We start from the raw sequence: 26,458 nt of genomic DNA on the forward strand, positions 1-26,458 counted from the left end.
AATTTGAAGAAAAGGAAGAACGAACGTCGGTACAAGGAAATAGAAGGGAAAGATTTAGGACAGTAGGGATAGTAGGGACAGTAGGGAGGAAGATGACTCTCTATTTGCAAGGAAAAAAGAAAAACTTGGCGATATAGAGCGTACGAATTTCTTCGAAGAACAAAGAACGTGTGCGGTGACTTGACTTCTTGAACCCTTTAAGTCCTATGGACGCATATATGCGTTTAGTAAAAGTTGCCAAGCGTTCATATACGTGTTTGTCAATATAAATGCAAATAACGTAATGTTGTTTTGTGTATTGATTATTAAAATTACGTTTAAGAAACAAAAACTTTAATTATTAAATATAATTTATTATTAGAATTTGCGTGGTTAATAATATCAATCAAGGAAAGAAACAAACTAGTAATAAAGTATTCCGTCCCTACTAAACACTTCAGCAAAGAGTATTCAGCACTCAAAGGGAAACCAAGCGTAAGAAAAAGACATTTGAATAAGTCTGATTTTTTTAAGTTACAGATCTCTCATCATTTACATCTGCGATACGACAGAAACGTCTTTAGGGTATTAGAAACGAAGGGTAAGTTAAAAAAAAAAAAGGGAACAGAGTTGGGCACGAGAAGCGAGAACGCTACTACTTACGCTAGCGCGCTACTTGATAAACACTTGCATTTAAGATAATATAAACATGTATACAAAAAATTCAAAATTTTTTAAGTATTTTTCTGAAAATTGGCTTCGCATTTTGATAAAATACTTTACCACGTTAACACCCTAAAGGTATACTACTAATATACTAATGCTCGTTAAAATCCGTGAGGGCACTACCGTAAGGTCTCCTTGTTAGTTCTCTTAAAATTTCTTTGGATTACAGATACATGTAATAGACGGGCGACGGCGGGTCTATACGGAGGGGGGAGATCGATATAGGACTCTCGTTGAAATCTAATAAAGCCTCGGTCGATAGACGAAACACCCATCCGTCCAATGGGCTATTGGTTATATGGTCCCTAGTATGGTCCCTAGTATGGTCCCTAGTATGGTCCCTAGTTTTGTTTCGTATTTGTCGAAGGTCATTGTCAAATGGTCTAAACGAAGATCGCCCGAAGGATTCCACGTAATTACGAGCGGTGGTGGTCTGTCAAGGTTGAGTATCACTGAAGGTCTACTGCAGCCATGGAGATGAAAAGGGAGCGAACCGCGCGAACGAGTCTGCCCGGTCTCTATTCCCCGTGTTTCATGGTGCAGTCCTCCTTCTTCTTTTTCTTATTCTTTTTTCCTTTCGCCGTTTCTTTATATTAAACTACGATTCTCGAATTCTTTAGGAACGATATTAATTCGCAAAACGAATTTTCGTCGTTTACTCAACGATTCGTTAATAAAACTGAACAAACATCTCGTACTTATTGCTTAACCTTTTTAAACTAAACTTGCACAAAGTGCCAACGACGATATATATCTTCACGTATATTAGGGCTTCTTACTATACTAATAGTAAGAAGTCAAATTAGCTCGATACTTTTTGCGATTAGTACGATTTTTTGCTCGACACTATAAAAGGATTAAGCGAAAATACGAATGGGGATATTAGGCAAAGCTAACTTGCCGAGTTATATGTATTTCTCATTACGATTACGAATGTAAAAACCTTTCGATATGGGGAAAATCGATAAACGTCATCATAATTATCCTTTCACGCTCGATCAGTAGTTATTATCGGGCGTGATCAACGATTAACATACCGCTAACTAAGTAAGCATGTAATGAAAGTTAACGATGAAATTAACGTCAGGGTTGTCGTATCCAAAACGGCAATTTTCTTTACTCGCTCGAACGAAACATTCCTAACTAATTAAGCTAAATCTTTTTCATATACTTCATACGCTTAGGTAGAAGAAGAGTTCATAGAAGAAATCGTAAAAGAAAACAAAACGATCGATGAAAACGACGATGAATCGAAAGCGTCTTGTCGTTTGAACACACAAATGCCGTGTTAGCGGAAATAAATAAGCTGTCGAGTTTGGACGATCGAAATATAAAATTCATATGTATCAAATTGTCAGGAAAAAACGAACGTTAGCACAAATTTTGTCTTTATCTGTATGCGATTAATTTCGCATAGCAACTCGTTGCTGGTTGCTCCGTTAAAACGGCTCCAACTGCATTTGTCTTTTATGTAATTAGATATTACCACGTTGGAAAAAGAAGACGTCTTTCTTTGCGTTTCTTTTTTTAAATATTTAATACGTAAAAACTATTTTCATACGAATACGATCGTTCATAACGATTCCAATTCGTACCGGTAATCTCGAGAATGCACGCGACCTTTCATACTTTAACTTGCTTGTTTCTTTTACGACAATAGGTAAAATCGTAAAAAATGCAGTGGGAAGGCTAATTTGTTTTTGCTTACAAAAAAAAAGAAACAAAAAGGTAAAAAAAACACACAAAGAGACGTCTCTTTTTCGTTGGACGGAGCGTCCCTGTCGGGAGAGTTATTAACGGCAATCGATTTATAATTTGAATTCGGTGTTTCACCCACGTTCATGTACCAAACACAGTCTCCTCCGAAATGAAAAGAGGGGAGCTAGCCTCGAGGCATAACTTACACAATGCTATGAATCACGTAGGAACCCTGACACGCGTAAAAGAGTAGGAAAAGAGAGAGAGGGGAGGATTCGTAGGGTTATCGGTCGTGGCATGAAACCTTCGGAAAGTATCAGCTTGCTGATGATGTGTCGCGTATAAAATGTACAAAGTTTTCGGCGATTTAAACATCGATTTAACATTTTGGTAAAGAAACGTTGAGCTATTTTGCTTAATGGAAGTTAAATTGGAACGATTTAGAAACGTGCAGCACATGAAACGAGATGAACAAAGCCCAAAGTTTTTCGAAAACGAACGAAAAAAGAGAACGCGAGTGGTTCCTACTTGTTCCACGGGGAAAACAAGGGGAAGAAAGATGCAATAGTTTCCGTTCTTAAGTTCGTACGTTTCTTCTTTCGTGTTAGTAGAAGTCAGCGCAAAGCGATTACAGATAGAAATAAAAAGAAACGTTCGTTGTGTTCTATGACGTGTTATTGCACGGGTAATAAAAATAGTCGAAAGATCGGGACAACAAAACAAGAAGGGCGGATAACCCGTTGAGAAATGGAAGATAATTATGTTCGACTACGTAGAAAGATGAGTGCCACGCATGTAGTTTCCGCGAAAATGCGAGAGGTATCAGAAAGTGCAACAAGGAGAAGAATATACAGTGGGTATAACAGAGACTCGGTAGCAGAGAGACAACCGATGCCAAGAGACTCGAGAAAGAGAGTCGCTGGCCGATAGAAGACTCGCTACGAGAGAGAGAGAGAGAGAGAGAGAGAGAGAGAGAGGTATACGCGTTGAACGAAGAGAAAATGTTACACATATGTTGGAGAAAAAGAGAGAGAGAGAGAGAGAGAGAGAGAGAAAGATTGGGTGCTGGTTGAGTTGGTTGGGTGATGCCGGGCGGAGCGAAGGGGGAGTCCGGCCGGGTGTTTCGAAGAGAGGGGAACCCGCTGGGGCGGGCGTCAAGGGAAAGGGGAAGTTGTGGCAGGAGGTGGAGGAGAAAAGGCTGCCGGGCGCCATACTGCCTTGGTTCTTCGGCACAGTACGCGGCCAGCGCCTCCGTCGATCGTTGCAGCTATAGACTAGTCATAGTAGTAGTGCCAGCCAGTATAGAAACGGTGTGGTAGTCGGCAACAGTAGTCTCCGTCGTTGTCGTCGTTCGCGTTCATCGACATCGGCGTCGTCCTCGTCGTCGTCGTCGTCGTCGTCGTCGTCCTCGTCGTCCTCGTCGTCCTCGTCGACATCGGCGTCGTCTTAATACCGTCGCGGTAATTTACTTTATTTTCTTTCCTTTTTTTTCTTTTCCCCCTTTCTCCACCTCACGGTTTCTCTCGTGGGAGACTACGTGTAGCATTCGTCTCGTCGACCGGCACACATTATACGTTTTTTCCTTTCCCGTTCCTCGTCTTCCCGCTGCTGCTTCTTCTCTCTCTTTCTCTTTGTGGAAGGAAGGATAGACGGAAACATATATACTGGTGGATTTTAAAGTCGATCAAGAGGAACCAAGCTTCCTTGGAATACTTTTTCGAGCGGTGAGTGAACCCTTTTCTTCAATGGCAAAATCAAAGTTAGGATACGCCACGAACGCGAAACCGTTCGTTTTCTTCTTTTTTGCTTCTAACAACATCGCATTTGTTTATTTTTATTTTATATATTATATTCTCTTTATTCGTAAATAATATTTAATATTTTGTCGGTTTTTTATTTTTTTTCAAATCAAATAGTACTCGTTTGACAGAACGCAACAGTATCGTTATTCAAAGGGTTATATCAACTGTTGGAACAGGAAGGGAATCTTACAAAGGGGTAGTTTAGCCCCTTTTCGTGACGTTTCGGTGAGTGCGTGCGTGCGTGAGAACAAGAGAAACCTGTGAGTTTCGTTATTTTGTTAAGCGTAAGAAATTTTAATCCGTTTGCCGAGATATTTATTCGTCGATAATATTCGAAGATAATACGAAACTGTATACGTATGTATGTAATATGGTATTATCGATTACCTGGTAAGTTACATCTATTAATCTGAACATCGTACGCTAAACGATGAAATATTTATTCGAAACGTTTTGTCATTCTTATTTATTACTCGTTTAAAAACTCAAAATACACACATTGATGTTAACGAAATGAAGAAATGGTTTGAATACGTCGAGCCGAGGGATAATAGTCAGGGTCTCAAGTTTGTAGCAGATGTTTCTCGTAAAAACATTCATAATAATATAGAAAAGTTGAGCGACCGTTCCCTCTTCTCTCTTTCTCTCTCATTCACTCGAGTACGAGTTAGGATAGTCGTCAGTCCGCTATTCGGGCCACGAATTTGGAGTTTCGGGGTTGCATTATGCATGCTGTCGCACGATGCACGAAATATTAGCATAAGTGGTGCAGCTCTACCATTACAAAGACGAATTACTCTCTATGCCATAGGAGGAAGAAGGAAAATACCAAGATGAGAAGAGTCCAGTCGTGGACGATGCTGAGAAAGATCGTTGATTGCTCTCGAGAAGCGTATCGCGGTTCTGTCCAACGTGGATTAACGCTTGGATGCCGTGTCCCCGGTAGTCAGGTTCACTACCTTCTCCGCATTATTCAGAAAACTTCATGCATATTCAGGATGGACGGGTAGTGTTCTCCACGGTCTCTCGATGATGTTCATAACTTTCGGAAGAGATATCCGCGTGTCTCGTTACTGGCCCTACCGTTTCGCTAAAGGAAGACAAGACCGAGGTAACAGTTTCCAAGCTATAACCTACATTTGCATATTTTTTCCTTGCAAGGACGACCTAACTAAACTTTTTAATCGAATCTATTTGCCCTCTTTTGATAATCGACGATAGTTCGGACAGATGTAAACGTAGATAAATCGACTGATAAAGAACTTTTTCCTTCCATTGCTAGTTTTTTTTAGAAATTTCATTGATCGTACGATCGACGTCGCGAGTTAAAACACATCAATAAATTCTTGCGATACGCGTGATAGAAATTTCATTGTAAGAGAAATGAGTCGCCCATTAACGTTAAACTACGATAATATTGGATGTGTGTTGGAGGAATTCGAGTCGTCGTGTCTCGTCTCGTTTTTCCCTTCTATCCGGTTGTCCAATAGCCGTACTATCCTTGTCGTCCATACTTCTTAAGAACGTTGAAAAGAACGCTGGAATTCCTGGAAGGAAGGACGAGAAGGTTAGATCTCAAAGGAAAGCATAGAGAGGAAGGTGGGTAGCCAAAAAAGAAACCGATGGTTAGGGTGGCCCAAAATGCAGCTGATGATGCAATTTGCTTCTATTTTTGGGTTAAATCAAACGAAATGGAAGTCTTTGTTTGTGAAAAAGAGGAAAAAGGGAGAAAGAGGAAGTCCCCTCCTGCTGCCAGGTTCTCGCCAGGTGTCAAACTTTTCTTAAACGGACCAACAGGGTCGTCGATACAATAAGACCGAAGATGGTAGGTGTACTGCAGCAGCAACAGCAACAGCAGTATACAGCAAAAACCAAACACAGGTTTCCGGACTCCTCAACTTGGCACAGCTCGATTATCTGCGAATCAGCTGGCGTTTTTCATTGTTACGACGAGTGTCAACAATTTTGCGAATACGTCTTACCTACCTACCTTTCGAAACTTTATTAACAAAGAGAAAGAGAAAAAGTAACATTTGTTCGTACACTTGCAAACTTATAACAAGATTCCCTATTTTATTGAATGGTCATAATATAATTAATACGATGAGATCAAAATATTTGTTATTGAATGGAATGAACATTTTTCTCGTAGAATACATATGGAATCATTATGATTTTCCTCGAAAATTAATTCGGCTTTTGTATTTATGTGCGACCTTATCTCGTGAACAATTAACGCTAATTAACGGACCGTTTACTCTCACGCCCGATTATTACTAGTCATTAGAGACAGAGAGTAACAACAGCCAGCCATCTACCATTTAACGAATCGTTCCATGATCCAACGATGAATCGTTTCTAGATCCTCCGGGTGCGTAGGTGTTCGTTCTATCTATTGTACGGGGATATTCAATAGGAACGTCTGCCTACACTCTCTTGCTTCTTCAGCCATAACACGATGCATGGAATTCGTGGAAATTACGCGAGTATCTCTCCCTCTTATTTTGATTTTGTTCCTTGATATCGACGCGTTATGGCGTAGGCCAAAGGAAATGCATCCCACAATGCTCCCATTTACACTCCCTTCCTAAGAATCGGACAATGATCGGCGATCTTTTTTTCTTCTATTCGTTTATAGTTGAAGAAAAACGAATAGGAGGATAAGTTAAAAATGATTATTAATTTATTAAATATATACGAGAATATATCGAATAATATTAATGAAAATCCGTCGAAGCAACGAATAATAAATACTCATCGAATCAGTAAATAATTATTTCAATGAATTTCCTATTGGAGTTATTTTAAAATAATTTCCCGTATACATTTGTAAAAAATACTCGTGAAATTCGAATCCAACTCGATGTATATATTTTTAGATAATTTTTTTTTTTTTTTCAAATCAAAACAGACCACGTCAATTAATTGGCCCTCTTCTTCCTTTTTATTGTCTTGCAATTAATATCGTCGTGATTTTATTCTCCCTCCGTCGTATTAAAAGAAGTTTGAAAGGGAAAAAAAAGAAAAAGAACTTGGCCAGTACTTTTTTGAATGTAACGGAGTAATTTGAACGCGTCTAAACTCGGCCGTTGGAACGGTATTAAAAGTTTCATTGGAAAAATCTAACTATGCATAGGCAAAGGGTTTCTCGGTACTCACAGGAGTATACCTATACGTAAAAAGGACTCGGTTAAACTAACGTTGGTATTTGTGCACGGTACGTGTATACTACTTTCTTCTCTCATCGTTCTCAAAACTTTCGACCATTGTCCTGGTTAACGGCATTTTACTTTGGCATTTACCTATCGTCGAGTTCTTCTAATGTTTGCGACCTACCATTTTACGAGCTTGAGAAGAGGAGAACATATATATGGATTTATCGTTCATAGAATGCGCGTTTTTACCTTATACCGATGATAGCGTGCACAAACTTTATCGCATCGTTTTATCGGAAGTTAGTGGCGTGCATTGTTTACGCGCGAAAAAAAATCTATATTATTTTTAATCTTATCGCGAACAAAGTCACCGCGCGATTAACATTTACGCTTTGTTAAACCAAGCGTGCACCCGTATCTCGTTATGTATCTCTCGTCATAGATCTTGGTGGTAGGGGTAAGGGGACAGGGGGCAGGTTAACGTTGACAATCAAGCTACTTATTACTTGCTTCTTTATTATTAGAAGCTAAATTATTCCGTTAAATTGTGCAACACGTCTTACGCGCTTATGAAATATTACGAGAAATTTCTTTTCTAATGATCTTTCCGCGCTTTAATGGAAATTTGAAATATCACGCGAGAAATCCTTTTTTTCTTTTTATCTTGCTTGTTGGCTTGCGGCAACCGTCGTAGTAGTCGATACGTATCGATTGCTTTCCTTTCGATAAAACCAACCCACGTTAATGGGGCAGCTCGATCGGTGACATTTACCATGAAAGTCATCGATTATTTTCACGGACGGCACCTGTCCCCCGCATTCCGCTTCCCGCATTCCGCTTCCCGCCTTTGCTTTACACGATTTTTCCTTTATTTATAGCGATAATAATAGACAGGTCGATGGTTTTGCATAGCTCGGCAATATATTTTTCGTCGTAGGAACGATTATATTGGCAATATCATTTTTATTCGCCTAGGATAAAAATTGCCGTAGAAAGTGCACGTCGACGGTGAATTATGACCGTTGACCTATACGTGCTTTCCTTCTTCTTTTTTTTTTTTTTCTTCTTCTCCCATTATTTCCGAACGTAAAATCGTTCGACTAGAAAACACGGAATAGATACGTACTTGCGAAAATTATTTTTTTCTTTTTTTTTTTATTAATAGAAGAATATACAATCAATTCTCGCACAGCCGAGACTTATAAGATAATTTTTACTGACTGACGTAGTTGTTACAACTAATGTTACAATGATAATTGTAAACGGATATATTATAACTGTTATAGTATAATTATATTATTATTTAAGTAAATCTTATTCTTAGGTCGCAAGGATAGAATATTTTGTAGTTTATATACTAAATTAGAGTTTTCCCAGGAAATTTTTGGCTAGAGGGTTTCTCGTATTGTTTGCTAAAAGATTTTTGTAGAGTTCACTGAAACTTACGAAAATATAAGAGAATAAAAAAGGTGAACGTTCCGGTCATTATTATAGCAGTCGTTTTAACCGGCAGTCAAGTTTGTCCCATTTACGACGAATTTTAATGAAAAATTAGACGCGTTCCTCGTAGAAATCTGTAGTAATATCTATGATGTATTAGAACGGAGTGTACTAATTCGAATAATCGATTGTTCCATCACCTATGAATGATTCTCGAATTAGAATGAGAAATGTGTGGAAAATATATGAAATCCTTAGGAGTGTTGTAGTAATAGGTATCACGATCGAAATCAAATCCAATTCGCTCGCGATTCGCTTGCCCCTTTCGTGGAAATTCAAACGGCAATGAGATTTATGGGACTGTATTCGCCATTAATATTCCAACGCTTAGTTACTCATTCGAACGTCAAAAGTTTTCAACGAAATAGGGGTTTATAAAAGCTGTTGAAAAAAGTTGTTAAAAGTTAAGTAAAATATACTTTCGATGCAATTGATCGATAAATATTTCCCGCGTATGTTAAGTGTATGAGAAAAATGACGAGGAATAAGACGTTGCCCACAGCCACGCCCTTAACTTCCGTTCGCACAAAGATGGAACTTGTTCCGACGAACAAAGATCTTTTAGCAATTTTTAGAAGAGTTCAAAGCTTTCAAACACTTTTTATTATCGTCCGTACTAATGAGAAATTTGTTTTATTTATTACTAGCCTGTTCAAAATCTTACCGACACGTAGTTACGTTAGATACTTTTTCATTTCGACTAAAAAATTTGTCCTTACTACCTAATTGGTAATTACCGTCCATGATAGCGAAAAATAAGTTTAAAGCTTTACACGAAACGCCAAGTCAAAGTACAACGAATTCAGTTGCTAATGGAAGGTCTCGATAATATCGTATAGCTACCCTCGGCATACCTAATTCTACAAAGTTGCAACCACGAAGAACGATCTGCCCACGATCTTGTATAATAAGTAACGTTAAGCGCGTGTTCGTGCGGTTTCAGATGAAACAGCGCTAAGGCGTAGCTAATATGCAACCACGCAAGAGATGATGTAATATATTATCGAATCACTTAAAATAACATCTTTCGTCTTACAAAAATAGACTGCCCGTTGTATTGTACGCCAAATGGGTAAGACACTATTTCAAATTCAAATACCAACAGACATAATACAACATATATCTTTGTGCATAGCCTTTTAGCTTTAGCTCTAGTTTTATCGAGTCTATTTTAGACTGGTAAGAAAGTTATGCGAGTGGGGTGATTCCTTGTCTCACCGTTTTCTTAATTTTCTCCTTAGATAGAATCATATATTCACGCGTGAATCCTCGTCAAATATTTTTTATAATATTAATATCATTATTTCATTTCCGATAGACCCCTTTTAGCTGCGTAATTCATGACGTTTATTAATGCAAGTCGCCCCAAGGAAGCCAGTCTGTGGTAAACTCCCTAGGCTAGAGGGAAAAAAAGAACCAAAGCAAATGTCGATTCAAGCGGAAACAAAAGATGGGGTATTGTGTCTGCCTCGAACGTGTTGCGTTCGCTTTTGAGCAACTTATGAATGAACTTGGAAGACGAGGGTAGAGTGTAGAATGAGAGAGAGTGTGTGTATGCATGTGGACCGACCATCCGTCCGTCCGTCCGACCGTCCGTCCGACCGTCCGTCCGTCCATTCGACTACGGTACTGGCCAGAAGTTGCTTTTACGTGAACAGACTACGTCCGTAGATCCACACACGAACGTTGCATTCCCATTGCATATGTTCATATATGTATTGTATATGTTACCGTCAAAGCAGGAAATCCGTCATTGCTAGTAATTCCTCGGCATTACTATGAATGCTAAGAGCCTTCAGACGAAGTCGGAAATAAGACTTTTTGGAGAGATTTTCCGATCCGGCAATTTCTGTCCCCTTAGTTTGAAAGATCCGTTCGCGCGTATAATAACTTGCACATCCTTACGTTAAATATTTTGTTTGTAGTCGTATCGTAGTAGCCGGGTCGACGGCTTCTGTAACGCGATCCTTCTACCGCATAAACTATCGTCTAGCCCACCAGGTTCTCGATTTCTTTTTTTTTTCTTCACGATGGAATACGTAAAAAAATAACTTAAAGTATTTCATCGTTGGGTAGATCATCCTTCATTTATTTATTTCTTATAAAATTTGTTTGATCGATTGTAAAATTTGAATATTAAGGTCATGACTTCGTTGAACATTTCACCGGGTTTTCTTCCTCGCGAGTATTCCGAGCATGCATGCATGCAGGAATGGTAATGCACAGGGTGGTAGTCGGTGCATATATGGTCCTGTTCTTCAAACACGTAACACGGTCGTCCCACTTTTACGCGATCCTTTCGTCCCACGTGTATACGGATATACCCGGCAATGTTTCTTATGAGATACCGAACGATCCAGGAGCGTAGCGAGATACTTGTTCCACAGTATGAACTTTAACTATTTATAAATAACTTGCTTGTTTCCTTAAATAGACGTATAACTCTATTCCTCGATTCCATCTATTTCATTTTATTTTGCGATATACTTGTCTTCGCAATTCGTCGAGAGAAAGAACGAATAATTTTTGGAATAAATGGTATTAATACGATTGGTAGATCAGTTAGCCCTATACTGAGAATACCCTTTCACAGTGTACACTGTTTGGACAAACAACGAGCAAAGGGCTTGAATCTGATTGATGAAACAACATTTACAGCTAATATTTCACTCTCGTTTAATTGTCTTATTACTGGTTTCGCAATTCGAACTGTAACCGTCTCTGTTTCGCGAACTGCTAACCGTTTCTATGTATTCTGTCGCGTTATCAGCGTTACCGAGTCTCTCTAATTGTAAGTACTTATTCTCCATTAATGATTCCTTTCGTAATTTTCATTTAAAATCCTATTTAACAGGAATAAAAAGAACGTCATCCATAGATGCTGGAAGACTAGTCCACCCTATCCCTCTTGTCATCCAATTGATGACCTAGCGATAAAAGTGTTAAAGAAGCTAAGCTTATAACAACAATGGTGTAGAGAAAACGTAGAAGCTTTTCGTTTCGCGAGATAAATTAGTTTGAAAAATTTCTAAATGTTATTTCTCAAATAAGACACGATGGTGGTTCCATTTGTCGGAATTTCTGTTTTTTTCTTTGGTGGTAGATCGTTCGTTCGTTCATACCTCATTAAAAGTCAACGCTTAACGACCGTTTTGTCAGCAAAGCTAATTCGACATCTTGTATACTAAAAGAAATGTGTAAGACGTTACATCCGTTTGGGAATATCTTCTTTTTCAATTCTTCCAAATTTTCTACTTCAGTTTTTTTTCTTTTCTATTCTCGAGATTAAGAAGTTTCAGGTTAGGAAAATGGAAAACGATTCATTTAACATTTGTACGATAATTACGCAAGTACTTACTATCGGTCGTGATAAGAAAAAGAGTAAATTCTAATGAAATGCAGAAACTCGGAAGAGAAATCAAACGACGACAGTGCGAAGCAGCGTCCTTAATTGACTGCAACTGCGGACATCAGAGAGAAAGACCGGTGTAATTTCTTTCTCTCTCGAGAGGAGGCTTTCGAGAAAGCAAGGCAGTTCGCGCAACACACGCAGAACCCGCCCACGAACCTTTTCTTCTACCCACTCCTTTCTTTTCTCATTAAATTGAAATTAGAAAATCTTCTTGCTATTTCTAATAGAATAAAAAAAGGAATGAAAAGGGAATAAAGGTATTTTAATTATTCGTTTATTAGAATAAAATTTCAAATTATTTTATTTTTCTCATCGATAGAAATATTATATTTGAATAAAACGAATTAACGATGTTAATATATCTAACATCAGAGTGTTTTTACAAAATTCAAAAGTAGAAGGAAATATTTGCTTAGTAGAGTTCGTAATTTTTTTCTATTACAGGTTTGCTGCGATTGAGTTTTTCCTTTTTCTTTTCTACTACTAAGAAAATCTTCTATGTAAAATAAATATCTTCTCGCGTTCGGTGTTGAACGAGAGATCCTCGGAGATTCGCTTAATAAAAGACTCGAAAGCAGTTTGCAAAAGAAAATTCGTTTTCAACGAGAGAGAGAGAGAGAGAGAGAGAGAGAGAGAGAGAAAAAGAAATGAAAACTAGCACGGTGTAACCTATGGAATTAGTTGTAGCTCGGCTCGATCAAACGGCAATTATACGTTGCTGTGTAATTACGCTAATTATACGACAACAACATGCGTACAATCTCTAGACCGTGTATGTTCTCTCTCTCTCTCTCTCTCTCTCTCTCTCTCTCTCTCTCTCTACGTAAGATACCAATAATATTCTTATTATCTAACGTTGATCACTTTTCATATTTTTATTAACGAAAGATGGAAAGATGGTGTAATATGTTCGAACGAATATTTATCGGATTAAAGGCTCATCTTCGTTTTATTAATTAACGATTATTTATCTAATCGAATAAAGCGTAATAACCTCTTCTTAGGATAATCGCTTATCTTTTATTAGGATGAAGCAAAAGTTGGTGCGTTTTTAAATGCATATTTCCAAAGTAAATTTTACAAAAACAATACATTATGCAGTTTCAAAGTAAAGTTTTAATACAAATGAACGCACGAACTTTTGCTTCATTCTAATATTTTGCTCGAAGAAAAAAGAATAGAACGATGGAATAAAATTATCAAGAGAAAGAAGAACGAATGGTAAAAAAAATCTGAAATAACCTGAAATGACATAAGAACAAATGTTAAACTCTACGTTTTTGACATTAAGATTTGGTGTAAGGATTTTTAGGACCTTATCATCGAACTCGTTCGAAAGTTCTCTCAAGTCAGTCAACGCAAGATATCGCTGGGTGTACTTGGTATTAGCGATAAGGAACGTTTAGTGGCTCAACGTAAAGTCGTTGAATGGATCTATTGTGCGTTACCAACTACCAACCATCCTCCTACTTTAACGCTATTTATGTTTTTACATCGCCTCCATGGTTTATGTTCATGGGGAGAACGACGTCTGGCTTTTTCCCAGATACTACTATTTCTTCTCAACGTCCTACGTATCTACACACGTCTTTAGCGTTCACTACAAAGTTCAGTTAACTAACTTTCAGTTAACTAGCTTTCTTCTAATTAACCTCTCTTTTACAACCTTTATCAATTAGTTTTTCATTTATCGGTTATCATTTTATACAATTTTTCTTTCCAGAATCATATTGAATAACATACAACAGGTATGTAGGATTCCTTCTCTCTAATCAATCTTTTTAGGGAATATCTGACAAAGGAAAAATAGGAATTTCGATGATGATGATGATAGGTTTGGTATGAAAGAAAGGAAATGTGTGTGTAATACATTTTAATAAATAATATATAAAAATATTCATAGAGAGAGTAAGAGACGGGTTCGATACTTGATTACAAGATGCTAACTGCCTTCTTAAGCTTTATTGTTGTCTTTTTATTTGATCTCTGTTTGCATTATTGGGCTATCTCACATTTGTCTTTATAAATCATTTCTTATGGATAAATGTTTATGTACACCTGTAAATTATCAGTTTAAATGCGAACGTTGAAAATGACGGTCTCTTTAAACGCGCATTTTTTAACATTATTGCTTAAATAGTAATTTGATATTCTATAGGATACATGTATTATGTACAATGCCTTGGGAAAGTCCGTAACAATTCTTCTGTTTCCTACGTTGCCAAAAACCGCTTGGCATTGCTTAGGAAAAGTTTACAATCCTTGAAGGTCCGACCTTCTCTATAACATATATAATAGTACTAATCCTTGGTATTTTTTCTCTATGCAACGTTTCTAACCGATAGCAGTCTATGGTTGCTCATATATCAAGATGTACCTTCCGACTGAGGAAGCCGATTAAACTTGGCCATAGTAAATTACAGAGTAAGCTTAATTAGTCGGGCCAACTTGGTGGTGCAAGTTAATTAAACGTCGAGAGGTGGTGTGCAGTTGTCAGTTGGTTTCGTGCAATGCCATCTCTCCATGTGAGATTTCCTTTGACGAGAAGAGAAGAAAAATTCATAAGACTTACTTACTTACATCTATTACAATAGTTGATCGTCACAAACTGATGCTCGATTTGTAGGATTATTTGACGAATCGTATTCGAAACACGATCGATAAACAGTCAGATATCGATATTGTATATTTTTCATCCGAGCGACTCGTAATATAAATCAAGATACTAACTAAGACTATCCCATAATAGAAACGTCGCGTTGCGGTCAAGCAATAAGTATCGTATTTTCTAACTTAACGATGAATTTAACCATGGTATGTGCGTGTGTGTGTGCCTGTGTATGGTACGCTGATTAAACTTTACGCGAATTAAACTCTAACGAGGTTTCCTATATCCTTAGTATCTACGGAGGATGATTTCGGTACTTATGTACGTAGATATTACATAAATCTTGGCATTATGCGATTAATCTTGAAAATACAATAGTTTCCAAAGGATTATATTATATGCGAGGGAGCATAATAAATGTGACGAATTCAAGTGGAATTGTAGTCGGTTGCAATGCGATATGCAAAAGGCGTATAACGTTTTCCTATTAAGAAACGTCTCGACGATTTCCGTGTCGGTTATTTGTACGAGCCGCGCGTTAGATATTATACTCAAGTAAAATGGCCTGCCGATGAAACTCGTTAAGAAATTATTAACTGTATAATCGAGCAATACGTTCATTGTTCTCTATTAATTTGTACCAAGAGAATTTGGTTGGTTAATTTTGTGTTTAGGAAATATCTGTTAAGGGAACATAGTTAGAAATACTTCCTGTACCTAACGATCATAACTCGCTTTGATCGTTTAACCGTAATCCTCTTTGGACTAGATCGAAGAACGTCGGGGAAAACAAAAACTGCGCTTTAACTATTTAACCCTTTATACTCTCGTCCGATATTTCGTCCGATATCTAACGTCCATTTTTGACAAATTACATTGAATTAATTTAATTGAAAATAATGTGCTGTGTGAAATAACTATTAAATTCATTTTGTTTTTTTTATTTTGACTTAGACTTCACTTTCATAATTATGGGTACGTATATATATATACCTTGCAAGATGCGTCGAATGTTGAATGTAATTATCGATCGACATCGAAACGACATCGAAACGAAGGTTCAACACTAAGAGACAGGGAACAAAGGCAATATCGTCTCGAAGGTAAATTAACGCGTAGTGAAAATAACGAAGCATTTTGAGAGGAACCCTTGTACATCACACGTCGCGATAGGCCCTTCCGGAAGGTACGAAACGCGTGCCTTTAAAGGGTATTGTTTTAGAATTTCGAATGGCCTCAAGGGTAGGGCTTTTATCGAAAGAAATGAGAGGAACACTGCAGCCATTTCTATACCGGTTGCGAACACTTTTTAGTCTATAGCGTATACAAGTACGCATACACACGTTTGACTTTATATATATTTAGATTCGAAATGAATCATCAACAAGGCTGCCACGTTCGTATTGTAAATTTCTATTGAGTCAAGCACAGGGGTTGACATTACAAAAACGACCGACAACGGTGCCGACCTATCGAATATGGGAAAAGGAAGTACTAATTATATTTCTTCTCGTTAATCGGCTCGCTTTCTTTCTTATATGAATATGTATGAAGGCTACAATTTGTTTAACTATTAATTGTTTAATCAAATTTCATTGAAATGGTGGTATCGTTCAAGACCACTTTTTTTCTTTATTTTTTCGTTTCTTTTTTTCAAAAATAAACATACAGCGAGTATTCACGTCTGGAGATTTATTTGTTCGGTCGATGCTTACGCATGATTTTGATACATCGACGAGCTGTAAGCGATAACTCATGCAGAAATAATAACGTTTCACCACGTTTATATTCGGTTATATGTTTGTTTTTGTTATATTATTTTGTATTTTTTTAACTTTCTTTTCAAGTGAAACTTCTTAAGCGATGGCAACGATAAAATTTTATGAAACAACATGAAAAGAGAGGGAAAGAAAAACAAATCGCATAGTTGATCGAAATTCTATTAGTAACTTAACTGATTGTTCATTAATTTAAGGAAATTTATATTGTAGCTTAAAAGCACAGTGTTTAAATTCGATGTAATCTTCTCTTCGTAAACTGACTTATTATTCTTTATGAAACCAAAAATTATTATTGTATTGAAAAAACAAAAAATAGACTTGCACAACTTTATAAATAAACGGTCCATATGTATAATGAAAATAATATTTCTAATAAATCGAATTTATTCTTTTACAAGTCATATAAACAATAATCAATAAAAGAACTCTCATAGTTGACAATGAGTCAGTTTACTATTGGATTTCGAAAAGGACAGTACATCGAATTGATATTCCGTGCTTTTAAACTACAATTAACGTTTCTTTCGATTAATTATCAATCATTTAAGCTATATCGAACACTCCTAATATATTCTACTAATATTTTTAGATTGTTTAAACTGAAATACATTTGTTTTAAAATTCCTCGGTGGCCAGTGATGACTTTGAATTGAAAATTTCTATCTAATATAATATCCAAATCGAAATTATTTAATATTTCAAGTGTATTAATATTATACTTATAGTTAGTTAAGCGCACATTCCACAGTCAACTGTTACTTTGCACATCGCTCATTTTTTGCACGTAACGCAGATTAATATTCATTACTCGAAAGAGAAAAAATATTTAAAATTTATTTGAATGTACAAATTGTAAAAAAGCAGAATAGTATTACAATGAATTGCGAAAAACTACAGCTCAAGACTGATTGATAACAACATTAAAAGAAAACAAAATGAAAGTCATTAATGTAAAAGTGAGGAAACTCCCTGATTGATCAACAAGTGATTTACTTCAAAATGGGGAGATCTCCCCACCCGATTGGCTAACATAAGTGTTAATTGATATATAATTCTTAAACAAATGTACTCTGTATTATTGTTATTTAATTAGGTATTAAAATGATTCTGATATTAAAAAAGATTGAAAAAAGTAATGACCAACCAATTGTTAAACATAAAAAACCGGGTATTCTCAACAACAAGTTGAAATGAAATTTATTTTGATCAATACCGCTTTAAAGTTTCTATCCGAGTTTCATCGAGAAATATAGAATCGCACGTATAGGGGTCAACCGATATATAGGTTAAAGCGCGATTACGCGAAAACACGCGATCTTTTTATTAACAGAAGCAACCTAATCAATGGGGCTGACCGAAATTCACCATTCGCGTGATTAATAAATTTTATTGATGTTTTGACGAGCGACGACGAGCTTTTACAAATATCGTCTTATTGTTAGTAGTATTTAACGTTACAAATATTAACGTTAAATATTAAGCCGCGTTTAATATGCATGTACATTAAAGCCAGTAATGCACTGCGTTAGTTTATGCAAATTACATGTGTTCGAAGATAATTATTGTATAAGTGGTTTTGAACAAAAATTGTACAAATTACACGATTAAGATTTAACGATGTGCTGTTTATTTTTTCAAACGTGATACGTTATGAAATATCTCTGCCGTGTATATTTTTTCACGAGAATTCACCTGTCGAATATGTAATTTGTATTCGTTATTGGTAAATAACGTTTTACTTTTCACTTCTTTTTTAGATTGCAAATTTAACGATGTCAACGAGAGAGGCCTTCTTCTCTTTTTTTTATTTCCAGGTCGGTCGTAAAAATATACTTGCTCGGGCAAAAAAGCCATTACTTGGTACACCACCATCTTTAGGTTTCTTTTTTAAAAGAAGTCTCTTATTAGTTTTCGTTTTTAAACAAGAGCAATACGAATTTCCACCGTATTGTAGTATTCTTTGATACTACTCTTCGCTTTTATCATTCGTTTTCTAATATTTTCTCATCGCGTTTTCGGTGAAGCTCTATTTCTCTTTCGTTAAATCTACTTTACTTCGGTTTTATAACACTTTTTATACTAATTTTAACATTTATTTCATCGCAGTTGGCTGAAAAGTTTGTCATACGCTTAAGTCAAATGAAACTGGATTCTCTTGACAATGGCGTGCATTTATTTTATGTCTCCTGGAAGACTATTATTCAAGTATTTTATTTAATCGTATAGTGATTTTACTTAACAACGCGGCAATAAAACAACGACTGGTATAATCCATAATAAAATAAAAATCCCTTGTAACTTTACGACCGGTTGAAATAGTATTTACAATTCGAAAGATCCCATTGAAGAAACGAAAAACGACCTCTCTCTCTCTCTCTCTCTCTAACACTATTGAAAACTTTTCAAGCGTTTTTCATTGTTTGTAAGGACGATACGATACCACTCACAGTTCTCTTTTACGTTAAACTCTTTATGCTAATGTAAAAGTGAGTGGAAGAACTAGAAGAATTTCATTCGCCCCAGAGACGAGCAAGTCAAACTTTGTGTACCGACTAAATATTCCTGAGCTTTATTAAATCTGCTCGTAATTTTATTTAATCTTATGCATCAAAACGGATTCGTACTAAACAACGATATTTCTCTTCTGTGTATTAACTATACCTATACGTTATGGTCAATCTTTAGAATCCGGACATTGTAACTATATAATATCAAATGCTTTTATATACAAATTAACTTACGAAAACGTTATATTTGAATATGTTATCTCTATATAGACACCTTTAAAAATATAATTTTCTAGTATTAGGTTCTATCATTTATGACAATTTATGATACATTCATTTACCAAGATGCATCCGTGGTTAATGCGGACAAATATCGCTATAGCAATATAAAAATAAGAGTCGGTTGTCGGTCGGTTATAAAACAGAGTTCTATTTTGACAGGAAAAGTAAGAACGAATGAAAAGTTCGATCTAAAATCACATTCTCCGAGAGTAGGGATATATAAAAGAGAAGAAAACTTTCGACTCCTAGCCCTCGGGATATCGCACTTACATTTAAACCTTCCCTGATCCCTAGAGAACGTCTTTGAACCTTTACTTTGCTTTTGTCCTTCCTTCTTTCCTTGTTGGGAATTTCACGCGGGAAAAGGATACCTGACAAAACGTTAACCACCTTCAACAAGGTTTAAATCTTCTGACATTTTTAATGCAAGTCCTCGTCTGACCTTATTTTCACGTTTTTTATCTTTCTTTCTCTCTCTCTCTCTCTCTCTCTCTCTCTCTCTCTCTCTCTCTCTCTCTCTCTCTCTCTCTCGTCTTGTCTTCTTTTTCCGGATGACGCATGGTCGTGTTGAAAGAAAATGGGATAAGGGGTGCTGAAAAAGCCGGCGTTGCCGAAGCACTCGTACTCAGATTAAGGTTGGATCAGGTTTACTCCAGGAATTCGCGTAATTTTGTGAACTAAAAAAAAACAGAGCTTAGGAGGACATTAAAGGTGTAAAAAAGAAAAAAAGGATACGATAATCTCGTTACGCTAGAAGCCAAAGGGGCAATTATATTTTTTTTAAACTTAATATATAATATAATACATAATCTCCTTTTTAATACGAAAGAGTCGTACATCTCTTTCTCTTGCAGTTTTCTTTTAATACGATAAATAATATCTTTAATAGTCGTAATTTTTCTTTTTATTAATTTACAACTTCTTTCCAACCAACATAATATGCAAACGGATCTTTCAAGATGATGAGTATTATTTCTTTTTCACGATTATATCCGTACGGTTGTCAACAATTTTTCCAAGAATCTCGCTAGAGAGAGACATATATATGTATATATATGTATATCTATTTTTACAGCTCGTTTGCGGTAACATATGTTAAGCCAAAGACCGAGCAAACGTTCCTTTATGTACACAGTGCGTGCACAATGCATTAAATACCGTCCACAGAGAGACATGAAAATTTCGTAAAAGGAGGCGTCAAACTGACGCGATAAAAAAACAAACCTAATTTCTAATGCCTTATCGGACAAATGCTTTCCCCTTTCTCGTGAAAATAATAATATAATATATTATTGTAATTATTTAACGATATCACGATAAGCGATAATATCGATTAAAATCAATAAATTGAATGACGAACAAAGTGATTAAACATTAGAAAGGATATCGATCGAGTCATTTTTATAAATATAAGATATAATGTAAGTATATAAACGTATACTTAAATCCTTCGTAAAATTTGCACTTTTCAGAAGTTTCCTATTTCCGTTTGGTATAAATTATTGGAATAGATAGTCGTCTAGGAGAAAATGAAATAATTAGGTTCGATCATTGCTGCGTAAGTGAATCGGCACAGAAAGTTTCAGTTAAATTATTTCAATCGAATTATGATTATCACGTTGAGTCCCCGTTCATCGACGCGTTAGGAATTCTCTGCCCTTCCGTTCGTCTGTTTTTTTCCCCCTTTCCTCTCCCAATCATCGGAGATAGTAGTAAGTAGACTTTTAACGAGGAGCAAAGTATACGATTGGCAATAAAATTCTCCTACAAACTTTACTACTTTCCGATCTATCACTCTCTCTCTCTCTCTCTCTCTCTTCTAACTACGACCATTCCTCTTTTTAACGTTATGGACAAGAATATCGTTCGGACTGATCGTCTTATATTTTTATAACTTTGAAAGGATAATGGTTATTTAAGTTTGTAGTGCTCGGTTAAACCGATACAACAGAGGATTCGATCAATATCGAAACGGGTCGTTCAAGAAGTGGCTGCGTGTCGTCGCAATTTGAAATGCATTTTTTTTTGGGGGGGGGGATAATCGAACGAAAATCGTATCATACAGTTTGCGTATTTTTACGTAAAAAAAAAAAAAAAAAGGAAAGATTCATCATCATTCTCGGTTCGTGAATAAATTTGTCGAATCGGATATAATATCGTGAAACATTTGTCGCCGGGAACGGAAACGCAAAGATTTTAAAAAGGCAATGGCGGGACGCCTTGGGGTCACTTTAAATTTAGATCCTTAGGGAGAAACGATGCTTGCAGCTCTGCCGGTGGTGGTAGAGACTCTTTTTAAACATTCATTCGTCTCGATTAGATACCACAAGGCTGACGTCAGTGTTTGTAACTCTCAGAAATAACTGTTAGCGTGAAATCTCTGACATTTTTTTTTTCCTTTCGACCGGTCTTGATTCACGGTCGAACAAAACGGTGCATTGTGCGTTCGATTAAATGCGATATTAGCTATTATACCGAACAAATTCAGACAAAAAAAATGTTACTTTCGATATATAGCAAATCATGATTTCGAAGATTTTTTGATGAAACATTGAGAGATAAAAGGCGTATGATATCTAGAAAATGAATAAGCCCTCGAAAAATGGGCACATTACTTAATTAAAATGCGGAAAACTCTTAATTTCGCACTTTAACGGATCACCATAATTAATCTCTACATTACCTAGATAATCTGCAGAATAAAACTGATTTCTGCCATTTAGCGGTAACACGTATACGTCTACGTTGATAAATACGAGTTTCCTCGTTGAAAAATCATCGGCAACGTCGGAACTGATTTAATGGGGGGAAAGGGGATTAATTTCTCATCTCCCGTTTTTTCATGGGGGAGGTATCATGCAAATCTTTAGCTCGAATCCCATCGAGACATCGACTTTTTCCTCGTCTCTTTTTTTTTCGTTTCATTAATCGCTATCAGAAAATCAATTCCTTTGCAAATATCGCAAACGTGTTCCAATGATTTGGAGAAAACAATAATCAATTATATTCCGGATTTTGCATTGTCTTCCTCAAGCCCGTCATAATTGTCCGTCAAAAATTTTCATTTCGATATTCGAGCCTCACTCGAACCACCCTTCAAAATCAGACCTGTCTTTCTAAACGTATACTACATAAACGGATATACGCACGATCAAGAGGGAGAGGGAGCGAAGAGGGGATGGACGGGTGGCGGTGCTCCCACCCTTTGGGTAAAGAGAAAATCCACAATCGTTGGTAAATATCCTAATGTTTGCATTGTGCACGAAACATTATACATATTAGTTTGCGGTTGCAGATACGAAAAGCAATTTTTGCAATTTCGTTTCTCGCATGCAAAATATTATTTATAAATCTGACTAACGCGATATGAAATGATTTTTCCTTGAAATGTGCTGCATGTTTGACGTATCTTTCGACTCGCATTAGTTAGCGAGAAACAGTATCAGCTTTTTAGAAAATTTGTAGAAGTTATCAGCTTTTTAGAAAATTTTCGTTGATAATATCGCGAACGATTTTTCAAAATATTTCTATATATGTTGTGATCTAATTGTGAGCTCGAATTATTCGTCATTGGTTTTTCAACGATCGTATATCAAATTTAATTGCGCTTGATCGGTAGCGCGTGCTTACCGATCACCACCCTGATTTACACCAACTTTGACACAGCTTAACGTCGATTATGATGATTGCGAATAGACAAAAGGACAGATAGACAGATAGATATATAGATAGATAGATAGATAGTCTATTGAAACGTAGGTCAAATATTCTCTGCAGAATAACCGCATGATCTCTAATTTGATAGCTATACCTACTCGTATAAATAAAATAGAATAATATAGCTCGAAGTGAAACTTTAAATTGGAAGCATTAGAATTTAAAAGAAATCTTTGATAAAAATAACAAGTTGTAAGCATTTGAAGATAGAAAAGAGAGTAGGTATAGATAATATATGGATGATAAATATTAAGAAAATGTATGCAAAGGGTTATTGGCGTTTAATTGGCATGAAAAATTAGGGATAACCGTATGAAGAACGTTGTTCTTGATTGTTGCTCTATGAACTCTTGCAAATACGTGTCTCTCTTTATACAGAAATCTTAGATACAAAGAGGCGATATAAGAAGCATAGTGCAAGGATAAAATGTTGTTAGTCTTATCGATTATGTTCATAGTACATTATCGATCGTTTAACTCTAGCGAATACTTCCGTTAGGCGCCTTCAAGTCTGATGCTAGGAGACATCCTATTAATTTTATATTCTATTCGCGTAACCTAGCGAAAAGAAGGATCGTCACTAGCAATGTTCGCCACGTGTTGCCTTGATCGTTTTACGAGAAGAACGTGTTGTTAGGACGTTAAAATCTTCATTAATAACTCGATTGATGAATGAAAGAAAGATGTTTATTTATTTAAATGCTTCGCAAATTACTGGGTACTATCTTATTTCCACGTATTGCCATTATCTGTATACATTTATCGCAAATTGACACGATTTTGTATAAAATTTAATTTACCGAATGAACACGTCCAATGACATCATCATCATCTTTGATATTCCATTCGCATAAAGACTCTTACTCATAGGGACAAATGACACAACGATGTCTGTGTTCATTCGACGATGCATATGTACAAGTATCTCGTATAACAAAATGATTCTCGTCGACATTCCTAACCGAAAACGTAATGCAATATATATTGCAAAGTTCTACTTTTATAGAGATCTAAAAACGAAACGAAATCAAACCTAACGATACGATATATTCTTATTATTAATTCAATCCTTCGTCTAACTATCAAACTTATGCATAAGTTCTTGATAGGGATGTGTATTATTTATGAGAGGTTAAGATCTTAAACTAGTATTACTCGATCGTGTACTAATTGAAAAAAATACATTTTACAGAAGTGTAGCAGCATGGTATGATAAAGCGAGCCTGAAGATTCTCCCCCTGAAAATGAAGAAGCCTCATATCTTGACGTACCTGGTCATCCTACCTCTAGTGCTGGGATTTACCTTGCAAGAGGACGACCTTGTCTTCGACGATGTCGGCGAGGAAACAAGCAGTACTCCTTCGATCGAGAGACACATTGAAGATAATAGTAGAAACGCGATAGAACGGGATAAAAAATTGGCAAAAGATACTACAAAGAAACATCATCGGGTCGAGAGATTATGGAATATCCCGGATGTTGTTGTTCCAGTGGGTCACGTTTTCAAGTTAAGGATCACGAGACAAGCTTTCGATGGTAGCGTAGATCGTTACGAGGTGAGTGGACTCGTATCACCACTCTTACATCATATCTTTCCGTTTCACTTCCTATCTTCCTGGACAAATGCCAAAGACACTCTTGAACACCGATTCAGGATACCGTTCAACGAGTTCAAAAGTTTACTTATCCAACTATTTAACTTGAAAGATCCACCGTTTGCGATCCAATTTGAGGTCCCCTTTTGTTTACCACGCATACTTGATTCTACTTTAGCAAAGAAATATTCCATCGAATTGTCACGTGTTTAGATACACGAGGCAAATGGAGAAAGGTTGCCCCGTTGGTTGTACTGGGACGATGCTGCTTCCACTCTTCTTGGTGTTCCATCGAAGAAGGACGTCGGCAATCATCATTTAATCGTCAAGGCTATTGGAAAATACGGCGACAACGCCAAGGACACTTTCGTCGTTCAGGTTGTCCCGGAAAAACGCGAGGAAGTTAAGCATAAAGATGGCAAGGTAATAATTGACATTGGTTTTACAGATTTTTCTCTCTCGTTCTTTAGTCTTTTCTGATGTTAACTACGTGTCGAGCACTCTACGTGTCGAACACTCTACGTGTCGAACACTCCACGTGGTTGCTCGAAAACATTTTCTTGGCAACGTTTCAAGCGTTTTACGTCCAGCTACCACAACAGGTACCTATCCGCGAGTTTCTAGGTCAAGTTTTGAAGCCGAACGAAAGATAATGATATGCTTTTAAGGCAAATTCGCCCACGATACTTCTCCTTTTGATCGTTTCAATTAATGCTATCATTAAACTTGGACGGACACTGATGTAAGTGAACTTTACAGCTCGATTACCTTCATTTATGTTAACTATTATGTTTACCAACGCGCCATTAAAATAACTGAAACGCCACTGAAGAACTTGATATGTTATTTGTACTGTTCAATTTGCCCTATAGAAATTATGCCAGAGACGATGAAATTATGAAATAAAAATAAACTGATGACAAATAACAAAGGCAATTATTTGATAGGAAAATGTGATGTAAAATACAAGGTAGTTTTTTTTAAATGTACAAATGTTCTTTGTTAATTTATCGCTATCTAGCTACCGATACGCATGCTCGCACAATACTCTATGGGATATCGAGTGTCAATATTATCGTACTAAAATGTATATTCCGTCGTTCCATTGCAACGACGAGATATTGCTACATTTAAATCTCGTGAAGGAATTAGTTTCGTAGACGGTGTAACTGATTGATGCCAATTGATATTGTCATGCGTCAGCAACTTACGAGTAAGCTTTCACAAGTGTCCAACGACCCTAATTCTTTAGGTTTCATTTGCAAGGGTCGTATAAACGAAAGGCTTACAATGCGAGCATATTAAAACGATTATTTCTTATTTTAGACTCACTGTAAAGAAGGAGAAGACCAGACGTTGCTAACGATTTTGTTGGATGTCAAGTTTGAGAATCTCACACCGTCCGTTAAAGTAAATGCGATCGAGAACCTTGCTGGATTTTTGGGACTTCACAACGTTAGTATTCTCCCAACAACGCGTCGTGAAACTCTTATTAATCGGTTGTTTTCTAAAGATTGAACGATATTATTTTTCTTTAGAGCGCATTTTCAATGCATCCACAAAGTGGCAAACTCGAGAACACGAATCCTGATTCTCTGGTTATATTTAGTGGGCCTGGGAACGTTAAATATCGCACCGAGAAACATCTAACGACTATCCAATGGCAGGTAAAGTTTAGTTAGTCATAACGATCATC

The 26,458-nt window shown here is 36.5% G+C and overlaps 1 protein-coding gene across 5 annotated transcripts in view; it reads left to right on the forward strand.

The window, feature by feature from the left end:
• The window catches only part of LOC106791598 (dystroglycan-like), a 49,806-nt gene that overhangs the window by 14,906 nt on the left and 8,442 nt on the right, over positions 1-26,458 (forward strand). For 2 of the 5 annotated variants that reach the window (XM_014757335.1, XM_014757339.1), the window contains exons 1-5: positions 3,818-4,127; positions 24,360-24,723; positions 24,976-25,185; positions 26,089-26,217; positions 26,301-26,429. In XM_014757335.1, coding sequence (XP_014612821.1) covers positions 24,412-24,723; positions 24,976-25,185; positions 26,089-26,217; positions 26,301-26,429 — 780 coding nt within the window. In that variant the 5' untranslated portion in view covers positions 3,818-4,127; positions 24,360-24,411. Of the gene's footprint in view, positions 1-3,817; positions 4,128-5,016; positions 5,317-24,359; positions 24,724-24,975; positions 25,186-26,088; positions 26,218-26,300; positions 26,430-26,458 lie in introns of those variants that run through there. The other 3 variants (XM_014757336.1, XM_014757338.1, XM_014757337.1) reach the window with 3 other exon arrangements.

This window comes from Polistes canadensis, unplaced genomic scaffold (genome assembly GCF_001313835.1).
Source record: "Polistes canadensis isolate GaletaPanama2010 unplaced genomic scaffold, ASM131383v1 scaffold_324, whole genome shotgun sequence".
Taxonomy (NCBI): domain Eukaryota; kingdom Metazoa; phylum Arthropoda; class Insecta; order Hymenoptera; family Vespidae; genus Polistes; species Polistes canadensis.